Source organism: Myotis myotis, unplaced genomic scaffold, assembly GCF_014108235.1.
Source record: "Myotis myotis isolate mMyoMyo1 unplaced genomic scaffold, mMyoMyo1.p scaffold_m19_p_18, whole genome shotgun sequence".
NCBI classification, from domain to species: domain Eukaryota; kingdom Metazoa; phylum Chordata; class Mammalia; order Chiroptera; family Vespertilionidae; genus Myotis; species Myotis myotis.
This window is the reverse complement of record NW_023416322.1, coordinates 36,992,504-37,010,940: the sequence shown is the minus strand read 5'-3', so window position 1 is coordinate 37,010,940 and position 18,437 is coordinate 36,992,504. Positions and strand designations below refer to the sequence as shown.

Below are 18,437 nucleotides of genomic sequence, written 5' to 3'. Positions count from 1 at the left end.
TACTTGTTAAATGAATAAATCAAAGAAGGCAGAAAGGGAGATAGGAGCTAACAAGCTCCTAGCTAACAATATCCATAGTGTTACGGGTGAGGAAACAGATATTGGATGGAAAACTTGCCCAAGATCATGTAGTTAATAATTAGCAGAGCTGCTTTTCAATGTTAGGCCTTCCCGGCTCCCTTTACACCACAATGTGCTGGTTCCAGGAGAGTCATGTCACAAAGACCTGAAAGGGGACTTCGAAGGTGGGGCTATTGCTTAGCAGCCAGTTTAGGTTCTAGCCTTCATTTTCTTGGTTGAAGTCCACTTATGAGAGTAGTGACTCATGGAGCTTAGGCATAAGAAAAAATGGACTTTAGAAAGTATCTTTCAGAAGGAGGTCTCGTCCAGAGATTCTTCTTTTAATTCTTCCACGACCTCGCTACCCCGTCTGCCTAAGAAAAGAAAGAAGAAAAAGGTGTTCACCCATCCATTACTTTGTCGCTTCGGTGATCAAGTCTCGAACACCAGTACGTTATGAAAACTCATTCTTTCAATGTTGGCGTCTAACTGGAAAGAGGTGGGGTATGCACAGGATTGCATCAGGACCCTGATCTGGGTTGGGGGTGGGGAAGTGTTCCTCTCACCAAGTCATGAGCTTTGACACAGGGTGGCACCCACCCAGATGCAAGGGCACTGGTTTTTTAATTTGTAGGAAGGTACCCTTGGAGTTAGCTGTAGCCCTGGGCATGGAGGTGATGGAATGGAAGTGCCTTGGACATTTGTTAAATTCCAACTATAGGTCAGTGCCTTGCTGTGCAAGATTTGTCCCATGGTGTCTCCTACATTCCATGGCAGCCTTAAGAGGCATGAATGGTTAGAGCCATTTTATAGATGAACCAAGGCTCAGGGAGATTGGGTAACTTCCACAAGGTCACGTTGCTAGTAAACGACTGACTAGGCCCTATTGGGAACCAGTTCTGAGTGGCTTCAAAGCCTGTGTTAATTCTTCTCCCCCGGGAAGAGAGTGGCTGCTATTTAAGAAAGACTGGAAGGTGGGACTGAGAAAATTTATTTTCCTCTCTTCCAAACTGGATACATCCGTCCTCTGGCAGAATCTGGGTCATGGGTTCTCAATCCTATTCAGACCCAAGTCCTGCTTTTGAGTAACAAATTATTTGTAACATTTTGAAACATTATTTTGCAATTATTTTACCCTAAAATCAAATTCATGGGTAGCAGTACCTACCACATATAATTTCAAAAACAACATAATGCCATCATTTTAATGTAAAGGAGAGAAAATAATTCTTAATAAAATAACATATAAATGCTCAGATATGACTAAGTTTTTTGTATTTTTTTATTGACTTGAGAGAGAGAGAGGAAGGGAGAGAGAGAAAGGGATAGGATAGAAACATCCATGATGAGAGAGAACCATTGACTGGCTGCCTCCTGCACATGTCCCTACTGGGGATGGAGCCCACAACCCAGGCACCTGCCCTGACCGGAACCGAACTGTGACCTCCTGGTTCCTGGTCTGACACTCAACTACTGAGCCACATCGGCCAGACAGATTTGACTACTTTAGAAGACAATGAAGTAGTCGGACTCTTGCACCATATAATGACTAATGAATAAGTACAGAATTAAGAGAGACGGTTAGATGCCATTTCATAGAAGCAATGTAGGAAAATGAAAGAGCAGAATTGTGGCTCAGTGGTTGAGCGTTGACCTATGAAGCAGGAGGTCACGGCTCGATTCCCAGTCAGGGCACATGCCCAGGGTTTGGGCTCGGTCCTGAGTGGAGGGCGTGCAGGAGGCAGCAGATCAATGATTCGCTCTCATCATTGTTTGTATCTCTCTCCCTTCCTTCCTCTCTGAAATCAATAAAAAATATATATTTTTTTAAAAAATAAAAGAGCAGAATTATAAATGGACACCTTCATCACTAGGGTTTATTTGTTTAAGGTCCCAACTACAAGCCCAAGGTGTTTTCCAGTTCTCCCTCCTCCAGGGTCAGCCTAATTTTTGCCCCCCCAGCTTTCAGACACTGTGCAAAGTTCTGCTCAAGTCTTCTGCTTTGCAGCCAGCTTTTTCATTAGCAAATATTCAGAGGGAAGAGCAGCACCAACTGCTGGGTTCAGCGCTGTGGGCTTCCCCTCTGTCTGGGAGCTCAGGTCTGCATGTTTTTTTCTTTTTTCTTTTTTAAATGTATTTCTTTGTTGATTTCAGAGATGAAGAGAGAAGGAGAGAGAGATAGAAACATCAATGATGAGAGAGAATCATTGATCGGCTGCCTTCTGCACACCCCCTACTGGGGATCGAGCCCACAACCTAGGCATGTGCCCTTGGCTGGAATCGAACCTGGGACCCTTCAGTCCGCAGGCTGACGCTCTATCCACTGAGCCAAGCAGGCTAGGGTGCATGTTTTTTCTTGCTTGGTATATCTCTGATGTCTTCAAATATTTTATTTAGTCTAGCTTTTTTTTTATCTCTTCTCAGCCAGAGGATTAGTTGGAAGCACACCAAATTGCCAACGAGGAAACAGGTTGTCATATGTTCAAAGTCCTTTGTAAGACATGTTTCATGTCACTAAAAGAAAAAAAAATAAACACGAATTTCAAATACACTGTGGGTACCTACAATATTAATTTTACCTGAAATATTAATAAAAGTGAAAGTTATTGAGCAATGCCAAGATTTCTTTACATTTTCTTTACCATCAGTATTACTGAAATTTGAGTAGACAGAATGCTTGGAGGAAATTATACAATCACTTTGAGATGGAATCTTTGTATCTCATAATGACCTTCTCCGATCTTACTGGGCTGCCTGCATTATTTCTTATTTACAAAACAGTTTTGATGCTGTATGTCAAGTACAGCCAATTATTTGCAGAAATGCCCAGCAGTGTCCAGCAGGACATTGAATGTTAGGTAGGACATGAGACTGGGCACGGCCAGGTGTCCAGCCTCCCTGGCCCATTGAGCAGGGGCATCCCTCCAATAATTTTCAACAAGTCAAATGCTCCACGAGTGTCCCCAATATCCTCCAGGCTCAGTGTCACTTTTTTGGAAACCCTACCTTAGATTTGTAAAACCATCCTGGGCATACAATACTAGCCCAGTAAGTGTGGACTCCAGGGTCATCCTTAGGGGCCAAAGGGTGTATGGGCCACGCGTTCTGTTGCCTCCTACACCTGACAATTCCTAAAGCCATCCTAAAGGCAAGTTAGTAATCATATCCAGGTGAAAGCAAGTTAGTGATCATACCCAGGACAAAGGTAAAGAAGTCAACACACACCTTGATCCTTCTTGGCTGAGGATGGGAGGGAGTGCTGCTGAGCCGGCTGGAGATGGTCTTCAGCAATAATCACCTCTTGCCACCTACCAGACACTGGATTGCTTTAGTTCTGTTATCTCAATCCTCTTCACGACCCTGTAAAGAAGAATTCTGATCATTCTCAATGTAGAGATGAGGAGACGGGGACTTGGACATTTAAGTGACTGCCCACGATTTAAAAACTATTAAAACTTCTGTGATTTTGTTGCTCCTCTTAAGGCTTCCAGCCCTGTTACAACCTTGCGTTCCCTTTTGCAGCGGTTCTCATCCTGTGGGTTGCCACCCCTTTGGGGGTCCAACGACCCTTTCACAGGGGTCGCCTAAGACCATCGGAAAACACATATATAATTACATATTGTTTGTGTGGTTAATCACTATGCTTTAATTATGTTCAATTTGTAACAATGAAATTGGGGGTCACCACAACATGAGGAACTGTATTAAAGGGTCGTGGCATTAGGAAGGTTGAGAACCACTGCTTTAGGGGGACAAGGAGACCACCTGATGGGGAAAGGGCTTGAGGAACAGGAAAAAGGGGCCTAAGAAGGGCTAATAGGGTCCCCAATTCCCCTGCTCGGGTTGCCCTGGGAGCGCACCTCCATAAGCCATCACTGCAGCGGCTGCTACTAGTCCCTGGTCCTAGTAGCCCCCATTTCCAGGCATTCTGAGCCCCAGTGTCCCCTCTCTCCTCAGCACATTCCCAGTGGCCCTTGGGCCCATCCTTCACCCCCGCCGCCCCAATAGTCACGGGTCCAGCAAAGCCATCTACCGCCAACCCAGCTGCAGAGTCCACATTCCCCTGGGCTCCGGGTCCAGGTCCGGGTCCGGGAGGAGGTGCGGGTCCCGCCCTGTAGGTGGCTGGCTTCCAGGGCGGGCGCTCCCACTTGCTGCGCAGGCGCAGGCGCAGGCGAGCTCGGAGCAGAGGCCCGCGAGGCGTCCATTCCCTTGGCAACGCAGTACACAAATACTAACCCAAACGAGCGGCAGGATGGGCTTCAACCAAGGGGGTGAGGAGGGTTGCGGTGAAGGGGTGTAGCGTCCAGGGGAGGAAGACTGGGGGCGGCTGGGAAAGACGAAGTGGAGGAAAGGCCTTTGGGTCCCCTTCATGGACTTTGGTCTGGTTTTTGTTAAGAGCTCGGCAAGGCCCTGTCCTCTGCTCAGCCTCCTGTGTCTCCCCGCCCCCTCTAAGGCACTCCCTTCGATCCCTCAAGTGGCCCTTCTCCTCTTTCTTGACCTTCAGGACCTGTGGTTCAGCACCCCTTCGGAACAGGAGAAAAGAAGATCTTTCCTTACTTCCATCCGCACACCCTTTTGGGAAACCAGTTTCTCCCTCTTAGGGGAGCACCCCACAGAGGGCCTGGATGTTACACAACAGATACTGTGAGTATTCACCTTCCCTGAGGTGTGTCTCCAGTTCCCCATCAATTTAAAGATAGCCAAGTTCAGTGGAAGAAAAACTACAGAATGTGTGACCTTCAGGGTCCCCAAATGAGAAAGTGCCCTTATTCTCTGCAGCCAGCTGTCAGGGTCAATGTCATAGATTAAAGGACCCGTGCTCCTCACTCCCAGCCTCCATCCAACACAAGCCTTTGCTTCATATAGTTAAGAGGATAGTCCCCACTCCATTCCCACCTCCAAAGACTTGTGGACCAATGCCAGTTACCCACCCAGTAGACCAAGCCTGGATTGTAGATGTGTTGGTAGGAGCGTTCATGAAATAATATGATCAGGTACACTTGCATTGGAGCAAATCCAGCTCTGTGGTCAGAGGACTGGATTCACTGGAAGGCAAAGAAATGTCACTTACTCCGCCTTACCCAGGCACATTCCCCTGCGAAGTTACTGTTACTCATGTCCTTGTTTCTATGGTCTTGAGTCGCAGAAGTCAAGAAGTCGAGAGCAACTCCTGCAGAGAAGATTCATTCTAAGTCCGTGCTGTTTTCATGACGATAACGTTCTCTGTGTTTTTCTTTGTTTGTTTTAAAAAATATATTCTACCCGAAGAGGTATGACTGGGTACACAACCTCTCCAAAATCCCGACCAGTACAAAAGGATATACTTTGGGAGCCAGAACAGCCATGAGGTTTAAGCCGAATAAGGTTAGAAATGGTTGCATGCACTTCAGTTTTCGTGTGATCCATGGTGTTGTATTTGCATTGGGAAGCACAGGGCAGTGAGTGGGAGGTTACCTAAACAATATGCTCTGAAATTAAAGAAATATAGACATTTAGGCAAAAGCCATTAAGCCTATCTGAAAAGCTTGGGCTAATGCATTGGAAATGTGTGTGTGTGTGTGTCTGTGTGTGTGTGTGTGTGTGAGAGAGAGAGAGAGAGAGAGAGAGTGAGTCTGGGAGAGTGAGAAACAATTATCAGGAGAAGTAGTACCAAATTAGAGTTTCAGTGGTGACTGAGACACCTGATGTTAAAGTACTGGAAGCTTTGTTTATATGCATTGGATTATCTTGTCAGTTAGAAAAACAGCCCAGCCTGTTGTGGCTCAGTGGTTGAGCATCAATCAATTCTGAGTCAGGGCACATGCCCAGGTTTTGGGCTGAGTCCCCAGTAGAGAGCATGCAAGAGGCAGCCAATCAAAGATTCTCTCTCATCACTGATGTTTCCATCTCTCTCTCTCTCTCCCTCTCTTTTTCTCTGAAATAAAGAAAAATATATTTTAAAAAAATTCCACCCCGACTGGTGTGGCTCAGTTGGTCGGAGCATCATCCAGTGCACCAAAAGGTTGTCAGATTCCCAGTCACATACCTGGGTTCTCTCCTTCTTCCTTGCTCTTAATTCAATAAACATATTCTCCGGTAAGATTACAAACAAAACAAGCCCAGCCGGCGTGGCTCAGTCGCTGAGCATCAGCCTATGAATCACGAGGTCATGGTTGGATCCCTGGTCAGGGCACATGCCCAGGATGCAGGCTGCAGACTCAATCCCCAGTGGGGGGCCTGCAGGAGGAGGTTGATTTCTCCAACCTAAGCAGGATGCATTTTTAGGTAGTTGAACCACACCGATCTTGGTTTTCTACCTCTCATAGGCCTATTTCTGTAGCTTGAGATGGTTAAACCATAGCTGATGCATGAACCAGAAGAGGATGAGTCTGGTGTGTGTGTGTGTGTGTGTGTGTGTGTGTGTGTGTGTGTGTTTGTGTGTGTGTTTTACTTACAAGGCTTCACGTGTATACCTGTGTATCATCTTCTAACATATTGCTCTTTTTCTTGGAAACAGGATCTGACACCTCACCCAGGCACGTACCAGACAATAAATCTTCAGGAGGGAAAACGAAAACAAAGTTTTGCTCCATTTAATGTCATGTTGCCTCGATTTATAACTCACTCAAAGGACATGAGTTATCCTGGGTATGTCTCCTCTTTTCTGGGGCACTTCAACAGAAAGCGATAGGAAAGGAAGGACAGGTACAAAACCACTCATCTTTAAGATTCAACCTCTTTTGCCTTCCAGATCTCTGGCATCATGGAAGCGTAAATCATAGTGATTCGTTTAACGAGTATTTATGAATGTGCCAGGCAGTTCTGTGGGTTCCAGAGATGTTGCATTGAACCCGTCACACAAGGCCCCTGATTTCTTGGAGCTTACATTCTAGAATCAGACAGATGAGGAGCAAATAAGAAAATATCAACAGTAAGGAGGAGAGTGGCCATATATGTATTAGTCTGACCGTGACACATTCGAGAGTGAAAGGGGACCTTATGAATAACTATACCAAGACAGTAGCCATAAGCCAAGACTGTCATGAGCAAACCAAGGAGAACGGTGACCCGGCAATGTGCTATGAGGACGATAAAACAGGATGATGATATAATGCTGAGTGATGGATTGACGGGAGGCTACTTTATCAAGGGTTGTGGAGAGACGTCTTTCTGGGAAAGTGAGTGACACCTAATTAGAAAGACATTAGCAGCTGAAGGTGCTTGCACAGCCTTAAAAACCTGATCAGCCTGTTGCCTGTTATCAAGGAGTTAGACCTAGTTCAGGGACAGCTTACTGATGGGATTCACAAATAGTCACTAAGTCATAGACATCATGTTATATGTTTTGATTTCTAGCCCTGACATGTACAACCCACAGATAAAGCCACCCGCAAAAGTCACCTGGCCAATGAAATTTGGATCTCCAGACTGGGCTCAGATTCCATGTCTGCAGAAAAGGACCCTAAAAGCTGAGGTAACAACCCTGGGCTTCTTTAGAACATTATCTAGTTCTTCCATAGGGGCTCCTAACGGGGAGTCTGTGAATGAGCTTTGGAAAGTCCTGTTCCCCTGAAATTATATGCGCAGTTTTGTGTGCATATACATATAGGAATTTGGGGGAAAGTTATACAATTTTATTAGATTTTTAAAAAATATTTTTATTGATTTCAGAGAAGGGAGAGAGAAACATTAATGCTGAGAGAGAATCATTGATTGGCTGCCTCCTGCATGCCCCCTACTGGGGATCAAGCCCGCAATCCAGGCATGTGCCCTTGACCAGAATCGAACCCGGGACTCTTCAGCTACAGGCTAACGCTCTATCCACTGAGCCAAACCAGCTAGGGCAATTTTATTAAATTTTTTTTTAAGATGTGCATGTCTGCACAAAAGTTCCAGTGAATCTTATTTAATTCTCAAATATTTTGTGGTAGGTACAGGAGAATTATCCTATATAATAAAAGGCTAATATGCAAATCAACCGAACAGTGGAACAACCGGTGGCTGTGATGCGCCCTGATAATCAGGGGGCAGACGCTCAATGCAGGAGCTGCCCCCTGATGGTCCTATAGAGGGAGCGTCCTCAGCCAGAAGCCCTGAGCCAGGCTCATAGCTGACAAGCGCAGTGGCGGTAGTCTCTTCTGCCTCCACAGCAGCACTAAGGATGTCTGACTGATGTTAGTCCCATGGAGAGTGGGCCTAAGCCATCAGTCAGACATCTCCTGAGGGATCCTGGACACAGGCTGGGCTGAGGGACCCCCCCCCACACACACACACACACAGTGCACAAATTTCATGTACCGGGCCTCTAGTCTGTATATGATAGAGGAGGAAATTGAGACTAAGACAGATTAAGTGATTTGTGCAGGCCACACATGAATCTAGATCTAGATCCATCTAGACCAGGGGTGGGCAAACTTTTTGACCCGAGGGCCACAATGGGTTCTTAAACTGGACCGGAGGCTGGAACAAAAGCATGGATGGAGTGTTTGTGTGAACTAATATAAATTCAAAGTAAACATCATTACATAAAAGGGTACGGTCTTTTTTTTTTTTAGTTTTATTCATTTCAAACGGGCCGGATCCAGCCCACGGGCCGTAGTTTGCCCACGGCTGATCTAGACTCTAGAGAATGATGGAAAAAACCCTGCTCTTTCTATCATGTCACTTGAGTATTAGATCATCAGGGGGTTGTAGAGCATTCTGTACAAGCATGGATTCTGGGGACAACTGCCTGGGTTCAAATCCTAGCTCCAGTACTTACTTGATGTATGATCTTGGACAAGTCCCCTACTTTTTCTAAGCCTCCGGTTTTGTATCTTTAAAATGAGTATAATAATCAATCTGATAAGGTTGTAAAGATTGAGATAAGGTAGAAAAGCATTTAACACAGTACCTATAACATAATAAATGCTCAATACATGTTAGCTACCATAATTCCAAAGGTGCCTTTTCTTTCCTAGTGGGATTTTGGGTAAATTTCACAAATACTTATTACATGCCTGATGTATTAGTATAATTGTGCTAGGGCCTGCCTATAGGTCACATTCAAGAATTGAACATACGATCTTTGTTTTCAAGAAGTTTACCAGTTAACTCTTAGAGATTTACCAACTAAAAAAAAAAAATTTCTCAACATGATAGACACCAAAGTAAGATGATAAAGAGTCACTGTACATACAAAAGTTGAGAGACTCAGCCCTGGCTGGAGTGGCTCAGTTGGTTGGGCATCGTCCCGTGCACTGAAAGGTTGCCGATTCGATTCCTGATCGGGGCACATGCCTGGCTTGCGGGCTCGATCACTCTTATATTGATGTTTCTTTCTGTCTCTCCCTCTCCCTTCCGCGCGCTCTCTCTCAAATAAATAAATAAATAATAAATAAATAAAGGAGAGGATGACTGAGGCTAGATGACTGTGGGGTGGGGGGTAGCTAGGCCACCGCAGCTGCAATGGGCACCTCCTTGCACAGCCAGGAGGACCAGAGCCAAAGGGCTCTCCTCCGCATCTGGTCTGAGACAACATTCTCTCCTCGCAGCTGCCCAGCGACAGGGACTTCAAAAGACATCGGAACCGTATGGCCTACTTGAGCCTGTTTTACGGTTCAGAAGCCGGGTCTTCCTCCACATGCTCCTCCTGACCAAGCATCTCCCAGACGGAGGACGGAGCTGCTCCTCTCCCCTGCACTGTGTGGCCTGCTCCTCGGCCAGCCTGAGGCCCAGGGAGGGGCGGGGGCCCTAAGTACCCGTGAGCGCATAAAGGCCAGCTTGGCGTTGTATTTCGGCCCTCACAGCACCCATTTGAAATGCGAAGGTTTCTTTTTTCTCTCTCCAACATTCTGAAGTTGGGGATGGGTCTGGTTCATGTTCTTTTCCAGAATGGAGAGAGGAACGCGCTGGAGTAGAGTGCGGGGAGGGGGGCTGACCTCGGGTGGAGGCCTCCCATAGATCCCACCCCGGCCTCCGGTCTGTGCTGAAGCCGGCTGCGCGCAGACCTGCTCTCCCTCCCGGTTCTCTCCCACCGCTCAGTGAACAGACCCCGGACGTAGCTGCTGCTAAGTTTCATTTAGAATAAATGACTAAAAGCAGAACACACACAAAAAGGACATTTTGGAAGGAACTTCAAAGATTTTTGGAGTTTCCCAATTTATTCGTTGCAGGAAGTAAGACTGTAGTGAACAGAAGGGGTCAGGGTAGTTGGAAATGGTGCGGTGAGCCCACAGCCACACGAGGGCATCCCCAGCCCTGCGTGCGGGGTGCGGACAGCTGCCCCTCGCCATCTAGGCGGCGAAGGCAAGGCCCACCCTGTTGTTGGCCATGTCATAGACTGAGTAGTATTCCTTGAGGAAGACGTCCCCCAGGATCCACAGCGGCTGCCCGTTGGGGGAGGGCAGGTAAGTGGCCTCGATCCCCAGCCTGCAGTAGCCGTTGTTCTAAGGGGACAGGGGACAGACACCAGGATATAACCATTTGCACTATAGAGACCTCCCCCCACCCAAACTTCCCCCACCCTGTAGTTCATGGCACCCTCTGGGGTCTCTGAATTCTTGTTCACCCCAGCCCTGCCCTGGGGATTCCCCATAGCTGCCCAGATGTGAGCTGGGACACGGGACAGCTGTAGGGCCCATCCAACCACATATCCCGGGAGTGACCACATACGTGGAGGACATAGGCGGAGGGAGGCAGAGGGAACTGGGACCCGCTGATGATGAAGGTGATGGTGGGCAAGCTCTCCACAGAGTTGCAGGCGACCACAAACTGGGAGACAGAAAAGGCAAAGCTGTAGAGCGCCCCCTGGAGCCCAGACGAAGAGCGAGCCCCCTTCTCCTGGGTGACTGTGCTTGACCTTGCAGCACAGGCTCTCTCAGAGCGAGGACCGCAAGGCCTGACTTCCGAACAACGCTGACCAGACCCCCCCTCTTTCTTCTGGAATCCTCTCCTTTCAGGCATCTCAGCTCTTAGACCTGGGTTGTATCCATATGGCTATAAGGAGTTAGGCTCATTCCACAACAATTTCTAAGCCCAGAAAGTACAAATTACAGAGAAAAGGTGTGGATACACACACACACACACACACACACACACACACACACACACACACACACCGCTTGGGGAGCCAGGATTTAGTCTGGGCCCAGACTCTCACATACAGGGAGAAGCAAACTACTGATATGTGTGCAAAGAGGAGGAGGGGTGGGGACAGGAGGCTTCTCGGAGTAAAACCCAAAGACGTATGTCTTCCCAGTGAAGACAGAAACCCGCGTGGGATAGGAAAACGCACTGTGCCCTGATGACACTGCAGTCAAACGACAGTGGCCAGACCAAGCTGGCGCGTGTTCCTAAGACCTGCAATGGGTTAAGAGCACCTGCCCATAGCCGTTGGTCCCACTCACAGTCTGGATGGAGTCGGTATTACTCACCCCCTTACCCTTCCTTGCGCTGAGAGTTCATGCTGTGTTCCCACCTGATCTGTCCTGCCAGGGGCTCAGGGGCCCACCCAGCCCTTCCTCCTCCCTCTGATGACCTCATTTCCTGAGCTCGGGCTCCTGTGTTGAGCCTGCCTCGCTGTACAGACACTCCCGTGGCTTCTGGTTACTCACATCACCGTTCTGAGCCTGCTGGGCTCCTGTCGCTTGCAGGAAGGAGCCCATGTACTGCTGGGGAACCGCCAGCAGGAAAGTGCCGGTATCTACGATGGCCTGGCAGCCCTGGGAGCACCAGCCAGTGGCCTGGTCACCGATGGCAAACCTGAGGGGGACACCAGTACAGAGAGTCAGGAGCGTCTGCTACCAACATGATCAGCCCTCACCCACCAGCCGCCCAGCTGCGGCATTCTGGCTCTTCCAGGAAGCAGGCCACCCACTAACACCTCTGCCAGGCGTGCTTCTGTGCCTTCCTGGTCACGGAGTGTTGCCCTCAGGCTTGGTCTGGCAACCCCTCCAGCTCTGGCTGAAAGCTCTTGGAAGGCAGGACCTGGATGCCAGAGTCTATCTCAGCCTGAGGGTTTGGTGATTCCTCGAGAAAGCCGTGCCATGCCAGCAACAGGGAATGCTGTCATGCTAGAGAAACACCTACACGTGACCCTCACCCACAGGAACTCTCCGCTTCTCTACTCACTCCTGAATGGCAATCTGCCAGTACAGTTCCTGGGTGACAGGGGCCCAGACGATCTGGCCGGAATAAAGCCGCTGGTCCACGCCGCCCAGGATGAGCTCTCCACCGTACTGATGGGTTGGTTGGCTGAGAAGGAATGTAACGTGAATGAGTTTCCATAATACAGATGGGTCAGGCGTTGCTCTCCCTCCTCTCCTCTCCTCTCCACTACCCTCCCCTCTCTCCCTCCCACACTGGGGTACGGCAGAACGAAGGGGTGCTCTTCAGATATCACCCGGCTCAAGGTACAAGGGAAAGGGGAATTCTCAGACACCCAATCATTCTCGGAAATAATTTTCAGAGAATTGGAAACACAGACTATGTCCATAAAGAAGATGGACTTGGAAATCAGGCACCTGGAAAAAAGCTATAAAAGTATCCCAGACACCCTGCCTGGGGCAAAGTAAGAAACCCCTCTGAGAGCACCCGCATGGCCTGACAGAGATGCCGAGGCTGCTGGGGGGAGGGTGTTTCTGTCGTGCCCGGTGGGTCACCAGGGAATGCTGAGAGGATTGGGGTCTGTTGTGCTCGCTACCCTGCACCTGCCAGTCATAGACGAAAGGCATTTGGACTTCAGGTTCCCTGAGGATCGTGTGTGTAGAAAAGAAAAGCAGGGAGTGACGCGTGTCACAAAAGTTCAAGGCCAGAGGGAGAAGGAAAAGCTTTCAAATCAAAATGTTTGTGTTTGAGTCTCAGCTTTACACCCACATGGGGGGGGAGCTTGCTTAACATTCACAGCTTGTTTGAGCTTCCATTTCCTCACTGGAAAAATGAGGGCAGCAACAGGATTTGTAAGATGTCATTTGAAGTCATTGCTACAAGAACCCTTCATAAAACCAGAGATGCCGTTATAATTAGCATCTCATTATTGTTCTCTTCACTGGTCAATGTTCATGGCGCTTGTTCTATAGCTGCACAGTTATGCGGATCGCTCACAGCAATCTCCAGGTTTACTGGACAAATATTGAGGGACTACTGCTTATTTTTTAAGAAAGGAGTCATCGGATGGTTTATGGCCACAATTAAAAATCCTTCCAGTGCGTTTAAAATAAAACTCCCCCAGAAATGTGTTTATAAATCCTCAGAAGTGCATAGCAGATTATAGTCACTGAGTCAGAAAACGCTACAGCCTGAGCTCTGACTGGTGTTGAGTTGTCCAAAGCCCCCACAGAGCCTCATTTGCTGACCTCTTCCCAGGAGAAGGCCTCTTACCGAGAGAAGTAGAAGCTGAAGATGGGCAGGGTGAGCTGGCCCTGCTGCAGCATCCCCTGCATGACTGTGGGGGCACTGCCCACCGCCATGTTGGGGTAGGCCATCCCTAGGATCCCATCGAAGTCTGAGTAGTAGAAGGGGTCGTTGGGCTCATTCTCGCTCAGGCCGAACTCCTGGTTATTGACGACGATGTTCTGAACCTGGGCCAAGCAGACAGAGCAGCTGAACAACTCAACGTGGACAAATCCTTCTCGGATGTAGGTGCCCAGGGTCTGGAATCTAGACCCTGATCTGGGGGGAGAAGCTGGCTTCTTTCATGCTGAGCTCGCTCCTGGGTGTGGGTGTGGGAGGTGAAAGGGCAACAGCGTCACCCAACCACGTATGTTTTAGGAAAAAGCGTGTGGGTGCTGGGGAAGCAAAGGTGGTTGTTTCCTGGAGTTCTAGTTTCCATTTCCATGGACAGCGACTGGTTTTCTATTGAGCAGTCCACGTGCAAAATCTGTAGAGAAGCTATGGGTGTCAGACATAAAAACATAAGAAAACGGTGAAAGGGCAGATCTCTAAGTAACCAAGGTGAAGTTGTGTGGAGGAGGAAGCAGAGGTTCTGTGTGGTTGCAGAGGGTAGAGTGGAGAGCAGGGAACAGTCATAAGACGACACACAGTTTCAACACAGCATAACGGGCTTTCTGCAGCCAGGGCTGCTGTGGAGGCAACTCCTGTCTTGGGGGGAAGGTTGAATGAGACGGCCTTTGATGCCTTTTCCAACTCTCAGCTCCTGGGAAGATTTGACCTGACTAGTAATCGTGGATTTGCATGAGAGCTTAAGGCTTTAGAAATGGGAGCCAGAGCACAGAACCTCAGAGGCTATGAGAGCATCACTCACAGTCACAGTGTCATATCCCAGGACCACACTCAGGCTGCCACTCCCGTAGGACAGTGTGTAGGTTTGCCCATTGTTTCTGAAGGTGGAGGACAGGCTGGGGTTGAACCTGTTGTGATTGGCTGTAGAAAGACAGAATGAAATATTAGCATCATTCACTGCTTTCAGGATGCTTGGAGGAAACACATCCTCAATGGCCCAGGATCATCAGACCAAGTCGGGGATGGGGCTCAGCCTCAGATCCGTCACAATATAGACAAACCGTGTTAGCCCCAGAAAAGCCTGTCCCCTTAGGCAGCAAACATTGCCCGAATTCCTTTCAATCCATCATTCCCTGAGGGATAGATCCCCTCAAAAATGTCAGGGATTCTGGCCACTGGAGAGAGAGGAGGGAAAGGGACAATGTAGAAAGAAGTGGAAGTTACAGTCTATGTCTGCTGCCTCTCTCCAAAACTGTTGGCGAGACTGAGGGCAAGATTTCTAGAGGTTCCTAACTTAGGAAGGAAGAGATCGTGGATATGCACCAAGAACTCTGTACTTGAAATTATAACCTGGGCCAATCCTGACTCTGCCCCTTACTCTGCTCTCATCCATGGCAGGGGTGGCATGGCGGTATACTCACAGCAGGCCTGGCTCTGGCAATAGGTGGAGGGCACCCACAGATTGGAAGAGCCCGTGTCGAAGAGGACCAGGAAATTTTGGGGTGGTGTCCCAATGCTTATCTCCCCAAAATAGAAAGCCTGCAAAGAAAGGTTCGTCACCCTCATTACGCAGGTTAGCCTTGTCCTGAGGGTGGGGAAGAAGCTGACCCACTGGGAGTCACATTTTGCCCAAATCACTCCTTAGGGGAGTAAGAGGCTTCTCCCGCAATTTTCCCACCCCTTGTGTGATTCCCTAAAGTGGCTTCCAGCTCTGATGCTCTGTGTAACATCTTCCTAAGAACAGTCCACGGGACACCAGTAAGTCCAGATGCCCTGAGCAGACATCATAGCCTCGAGAACATTCTAATACTTTCTCTGGACACCAGTGTATCTTTCCAAAGGGGGAGATTTTCCCTAGTGGCCTTGCAATGCTTTCCTTCTTTTTTTAAAAAAATGTGTTTTTTATTGACTTCAGAGAGGAAGGGGGAGGGAGAGAGAGATGGAAACATCAATGATGAGAGAGAATCATTGATCGGCTGTCTCCTGCACGCCCCCTACTAGGGATCAAGCCCGCAACCTGGGCATGTGCCTTTGACTGGAATTGAACCTGGAACCCGTCAGTCAGTAGGCTGATGCTCTATCCACTGAGCCAAACCAGCTAGGCACATGTTTTCCTTCTTTCTCCTGCAGCTCATTGCTAGGACTTCCCTGCGATCTCTCCATTGAGTTGAACATTACCCCCTGTAAGTCTCTTAACTGTATAAATGGGGCTTTGGAGAGATGGGCCAGTAATGAGAGAAAGGGGAAAGGAAAGGGAGCTACTACCCTATTAGATACTACCAACCCATAATTTATGTAGATACTTTCCATAGGAAAGTGAGACTTGGGTTTAGTAATTAGTCCAAATCAGAGCAAATGAGGGGCATAAATGAGTACTTTTACATGGTTATCAGCCAAGAGATGGACACCCCTCCACCTTCACTCACATCCAAGTAGTTAGTGATGGGCTCGTAAGCAACAGCATCGTTGTTGAAATGATACTTGGCAGCTGGGTCCTCCTTTCGGTGGTTCTTTAGGAACTTCTCCAGGACGCCCTTCTCCTCCATTGTCTGGCGGATAGACTTGCCTTTTTTAAGAATGATTCTGCAGAGAATAGGGTTAAAAAATGAATGAGCTTCACCTTGCCCCACTAAAGCAACCTCTTCAATGATCTGACCTGGAGTTTTCAAATCTCTTCAGTACTTTCTGCTCAGGAAGAGCGAGGTCCAGGAAGTCCTCCTGGATTTTAGCAAGTTCTGACCACTACAGTCATTCCTGGATTCCCAACACAGAAACACACTACATAATATTTGGGAGGGGAGGTTGTGCTTATATCTTGTTTCCAGAGAATAACTGTCTGTTTCTTCCCAGCGCCTGCTATAAGCTTGGGACAGGGATTGTCCATTCTTCTAAACCAACAAAACAGTCAACCCACCCTTATGTGCACACACACACACACACACACACACTCCATCCATCCATCCATCCATCCATTTCAAGTCTTGGCTCCCAGTGGGTGTTCAGTTCGTGGTACAATCTGACTGCCTCTCCAAGAGACCTGCAACCCTTCGCTCTTCTCTAGCTTGTCACGCTCCCTTGAAGCTGGAATTCAGTGAGGCTGCATCCCAATACACACCTTTCCACACCCTCTGAGAGGTGTAGGCAAACCAAGACCAAGACCAGGATCTTCATGGCGCCGATTTTCACCAACACACAGGACACAGTGACAGACCCAAGTGTTGGGACGCACGGAGGGAGGTCGGGTCCCTCTCTTATACCCTGATCTCCCTGTTCTTTTCATCTCTAGGCACCTAGACTTTTCTGCCTGTGTAACAGCCCGTTCCCCTACACTCCCATGGATTCTGTTTGTTTTTCCCTTTGGCAAGCATGAAGGACTTTGTCTACTCTGTGGTCTATTTAAAAAGCAATTAGTGGCTTTGCTGATGGAATCTAAAGATTAGGCTGTGATAACAAATGTAAAGTTTACTGGAGACAAAAGATCCTGGTGTCCGTGCCTACTGGGAAGTGGGTGCTGGCAACTTCTGCCAGAACAACGGAACAGTTTGCTCTTTAGCTTCAAAGGGCATGTGCTGCTTTGAAATTTACAGTCTACTCTCTACTTCTCTTTCTCCTCCCTCTTCCTCTGATCAGTCCCGTCTATGGCTTTCCATAGGTGATTCTCAGTGTCCACGACACTCTGCTCCTCATTTTCAGCGTCTCAGTTCACAAATTAGCCAACATGTAGTGAATTGCCCACGCTATGCTCACTTCCGTAGTGAGCTCTGGAAGTGCAAAGACCATTAAGAAATGGCCCTGGTATGCAAATGTCTGCATTCCTGCTGAAATGACTGGCACAGAATCAAACTACCTCCCCCCACCCCACCCCCCGCCATGATCATATAGTCAATAAATGGTAGAGGTGGGATTAAGTCTCTGGTGTGTCTGAACTCAACCTCTACCTAACCACAGCCTCCTTCTCTGAACCTGGCGTACATAAGCTCTCATAGCTTCAATGTGCATGAAACTATCAATCTTAATGATAATAACAACAAAGAGATGTATACTTGCTTTCCCCTTTTTTGTAGAAAGTTATTTTATTTTGTGGGGGGAAAATATATTTTATTTTATGGGGAAAATTTTTTTTTCATTCATTTGCGCACAAGGACCAAGTTTTCTTCTGGTTCTCGTAAAAAAAATGTAACCCTGCATGCTGCTGCCACCTATTGGCAGTATTTCTAACTTACAAAAATCGGTTTTTGAAAATTCAAATTAGAAAGTGACAAAAGCTCATAACATTTTCTCCTCAGCTCGCTTTCCTGGGTGCAGACAACCGCACCTGTTCATTAGTCATGCCCTCGGAGCCTGCGCCCTGCCCCTCTCCCATGTCAACCGGCCAAATCGTCACCTTGCCGGTGGTTCCTAAGACTCCCACCCCACATCTGTGCCTCAGTCTCTTGTCACACCCAAGCCTCTTTCTTCAACGTTTATTAACTGACATTCTATTTTAAGGAGCAGCTGTCCCTTCTTCTCCATTTTTAAATTCAGTTATTCATCGATAGCGTATGAACTCATGATATTTACCTTATTCTATGGGTTAAAATCCATTATTATTATTTTGTTGTGCAAATTGTCCCAATTTGGGCCATTTGGAACTCTTTCAGGGTGACTCTTGTGTCCCTCTGACATGGCCTCATTGATTTTCGAGTACTTCCTTACTTTATGGAAACGTAAGATATTCCAGTCTTTTCTTGTGCCTCCCCTGGCCCAGCCCAAGAATCAGCTATCTTTTCAAGGATCCCCGGTTCCTTTTATTGAGAAGCAAAATTTAGAAGTCAAGATCTGAGCATTAGATGGGCTTATGCTTCTGAAATGTCATTGCTTCCAGGCCCTCTCAGTGGTCCAAGCCAGGAATATAATTACGTATACACATACTGTATTTCTATATCAATTTTTCTACTGACCTCTCTGTATCCACTTTT

The 18,437-nt window shown here is 47.8% G+C and overlaps 2 protein-coding genes across 2 annotated transcripts; one reads left to right on the top strand and one right to left on the bottom strand.

Moving 5' to 3' along the window:
* Positions 1 to 325: 325 nt before the first annotated feature.
* PIFO (primary cilia formation) lies at positions 326 to 9,971 on the top strand. Its single transcript, XM_036344927.1, has 6 exons — positions 326 to 509; positions 4,565 to 4,704; positions 5,329 to 5,424; positions 6,557 to 6,687; positions 7,396 to 7,513; positions 9,573 to 9,971. The coding sequence occupies exons 1-6, from the start codon at positions 326 to 328 to the stop codon at positions 9,672 to 9,674; spliced, it is 771 nt and encodes a 256-aa protein (XP_036200820.1). The 3' UTR covers positions 9,675 to 9,971.
* Positions 9,972 to 10,137: 166 nt separating this feature from the next.
* On the bottom strand, positions 10,138 to 16,548 carry LOC118673372 (pepsin B). Its single transcript, XM_036344071.1, has 8 exons — positions 15,906 to 16,548; positions 14,901 to 15,018; positions 14,282 to 14,400; positions 13,399 to 13,598; positions 12,151 to 12,273; positions 11,634 to 11,781; positions 10,693 to 10,791; positions 10,138 to 10,466 (listed from the first exon to the last, which is right to left on the bottom strand). The coding sequence occupies exons 1-8, from the start codon at positions 16,023 to 16,025 to the stop codon at positions 10,314 to 10,316; spliced, it is 1,080 nt and encodes a 359-aa protein (XP_036199964.1). The 5' UTR covers positions 16,026 to 16,548; the 3' UTR covers positions 10,138 to 10,313.
* Between the last annotated feature and the right edge of the window lie 1,889 nt (positions 16,549 to 18,437).

Bases quoted from the DNA above. Each gene is read 5' to 3' on its own strand.
- LOC118673372 (XM_036344071.1), bottom strand. From the start codon at position 16,025: ATGGAGGAGAAGGGCGTCCTGGAGAAGTTCCTAAAGAACCACCGAAAG. The intron at 12,274-13,398 runs GTAAGAGGCCTT...ATTCCTTCTCAG, and splicing joins TTCAGCTTCTACTTCTCTCG to CCAACCAACCCATCAGTACG. The intron at 11,782-12,150 runs GTGAGTAGAGAA...TGTCCCCCTCAG, and splicing joins TGGCAGATTGCCATTCAGGA to GTTTGCCATCGGTGACCAGG.
- PIFO (XM_036344927.1), top strand. From the start codon at position 326: ATGGAGCTTAGGCATAAGAAAAAATGGACTTTAGAAAGTATCTTTCAG. The intron at 510-4,564 runs GTACGTTATGAA...CTTGACCTTCAG, and splicing joins TGATCAAGTCTCGAACACCA to GACCTGTGGTTCAGCACCCC. The intron at 5,425-6,556 runs GTTAGAAATGGT...TCTTGGAAACAG, and splicing joins TGAGGTTTAAGCCGAATAAG to GATCTGACACCTCACCCAGG.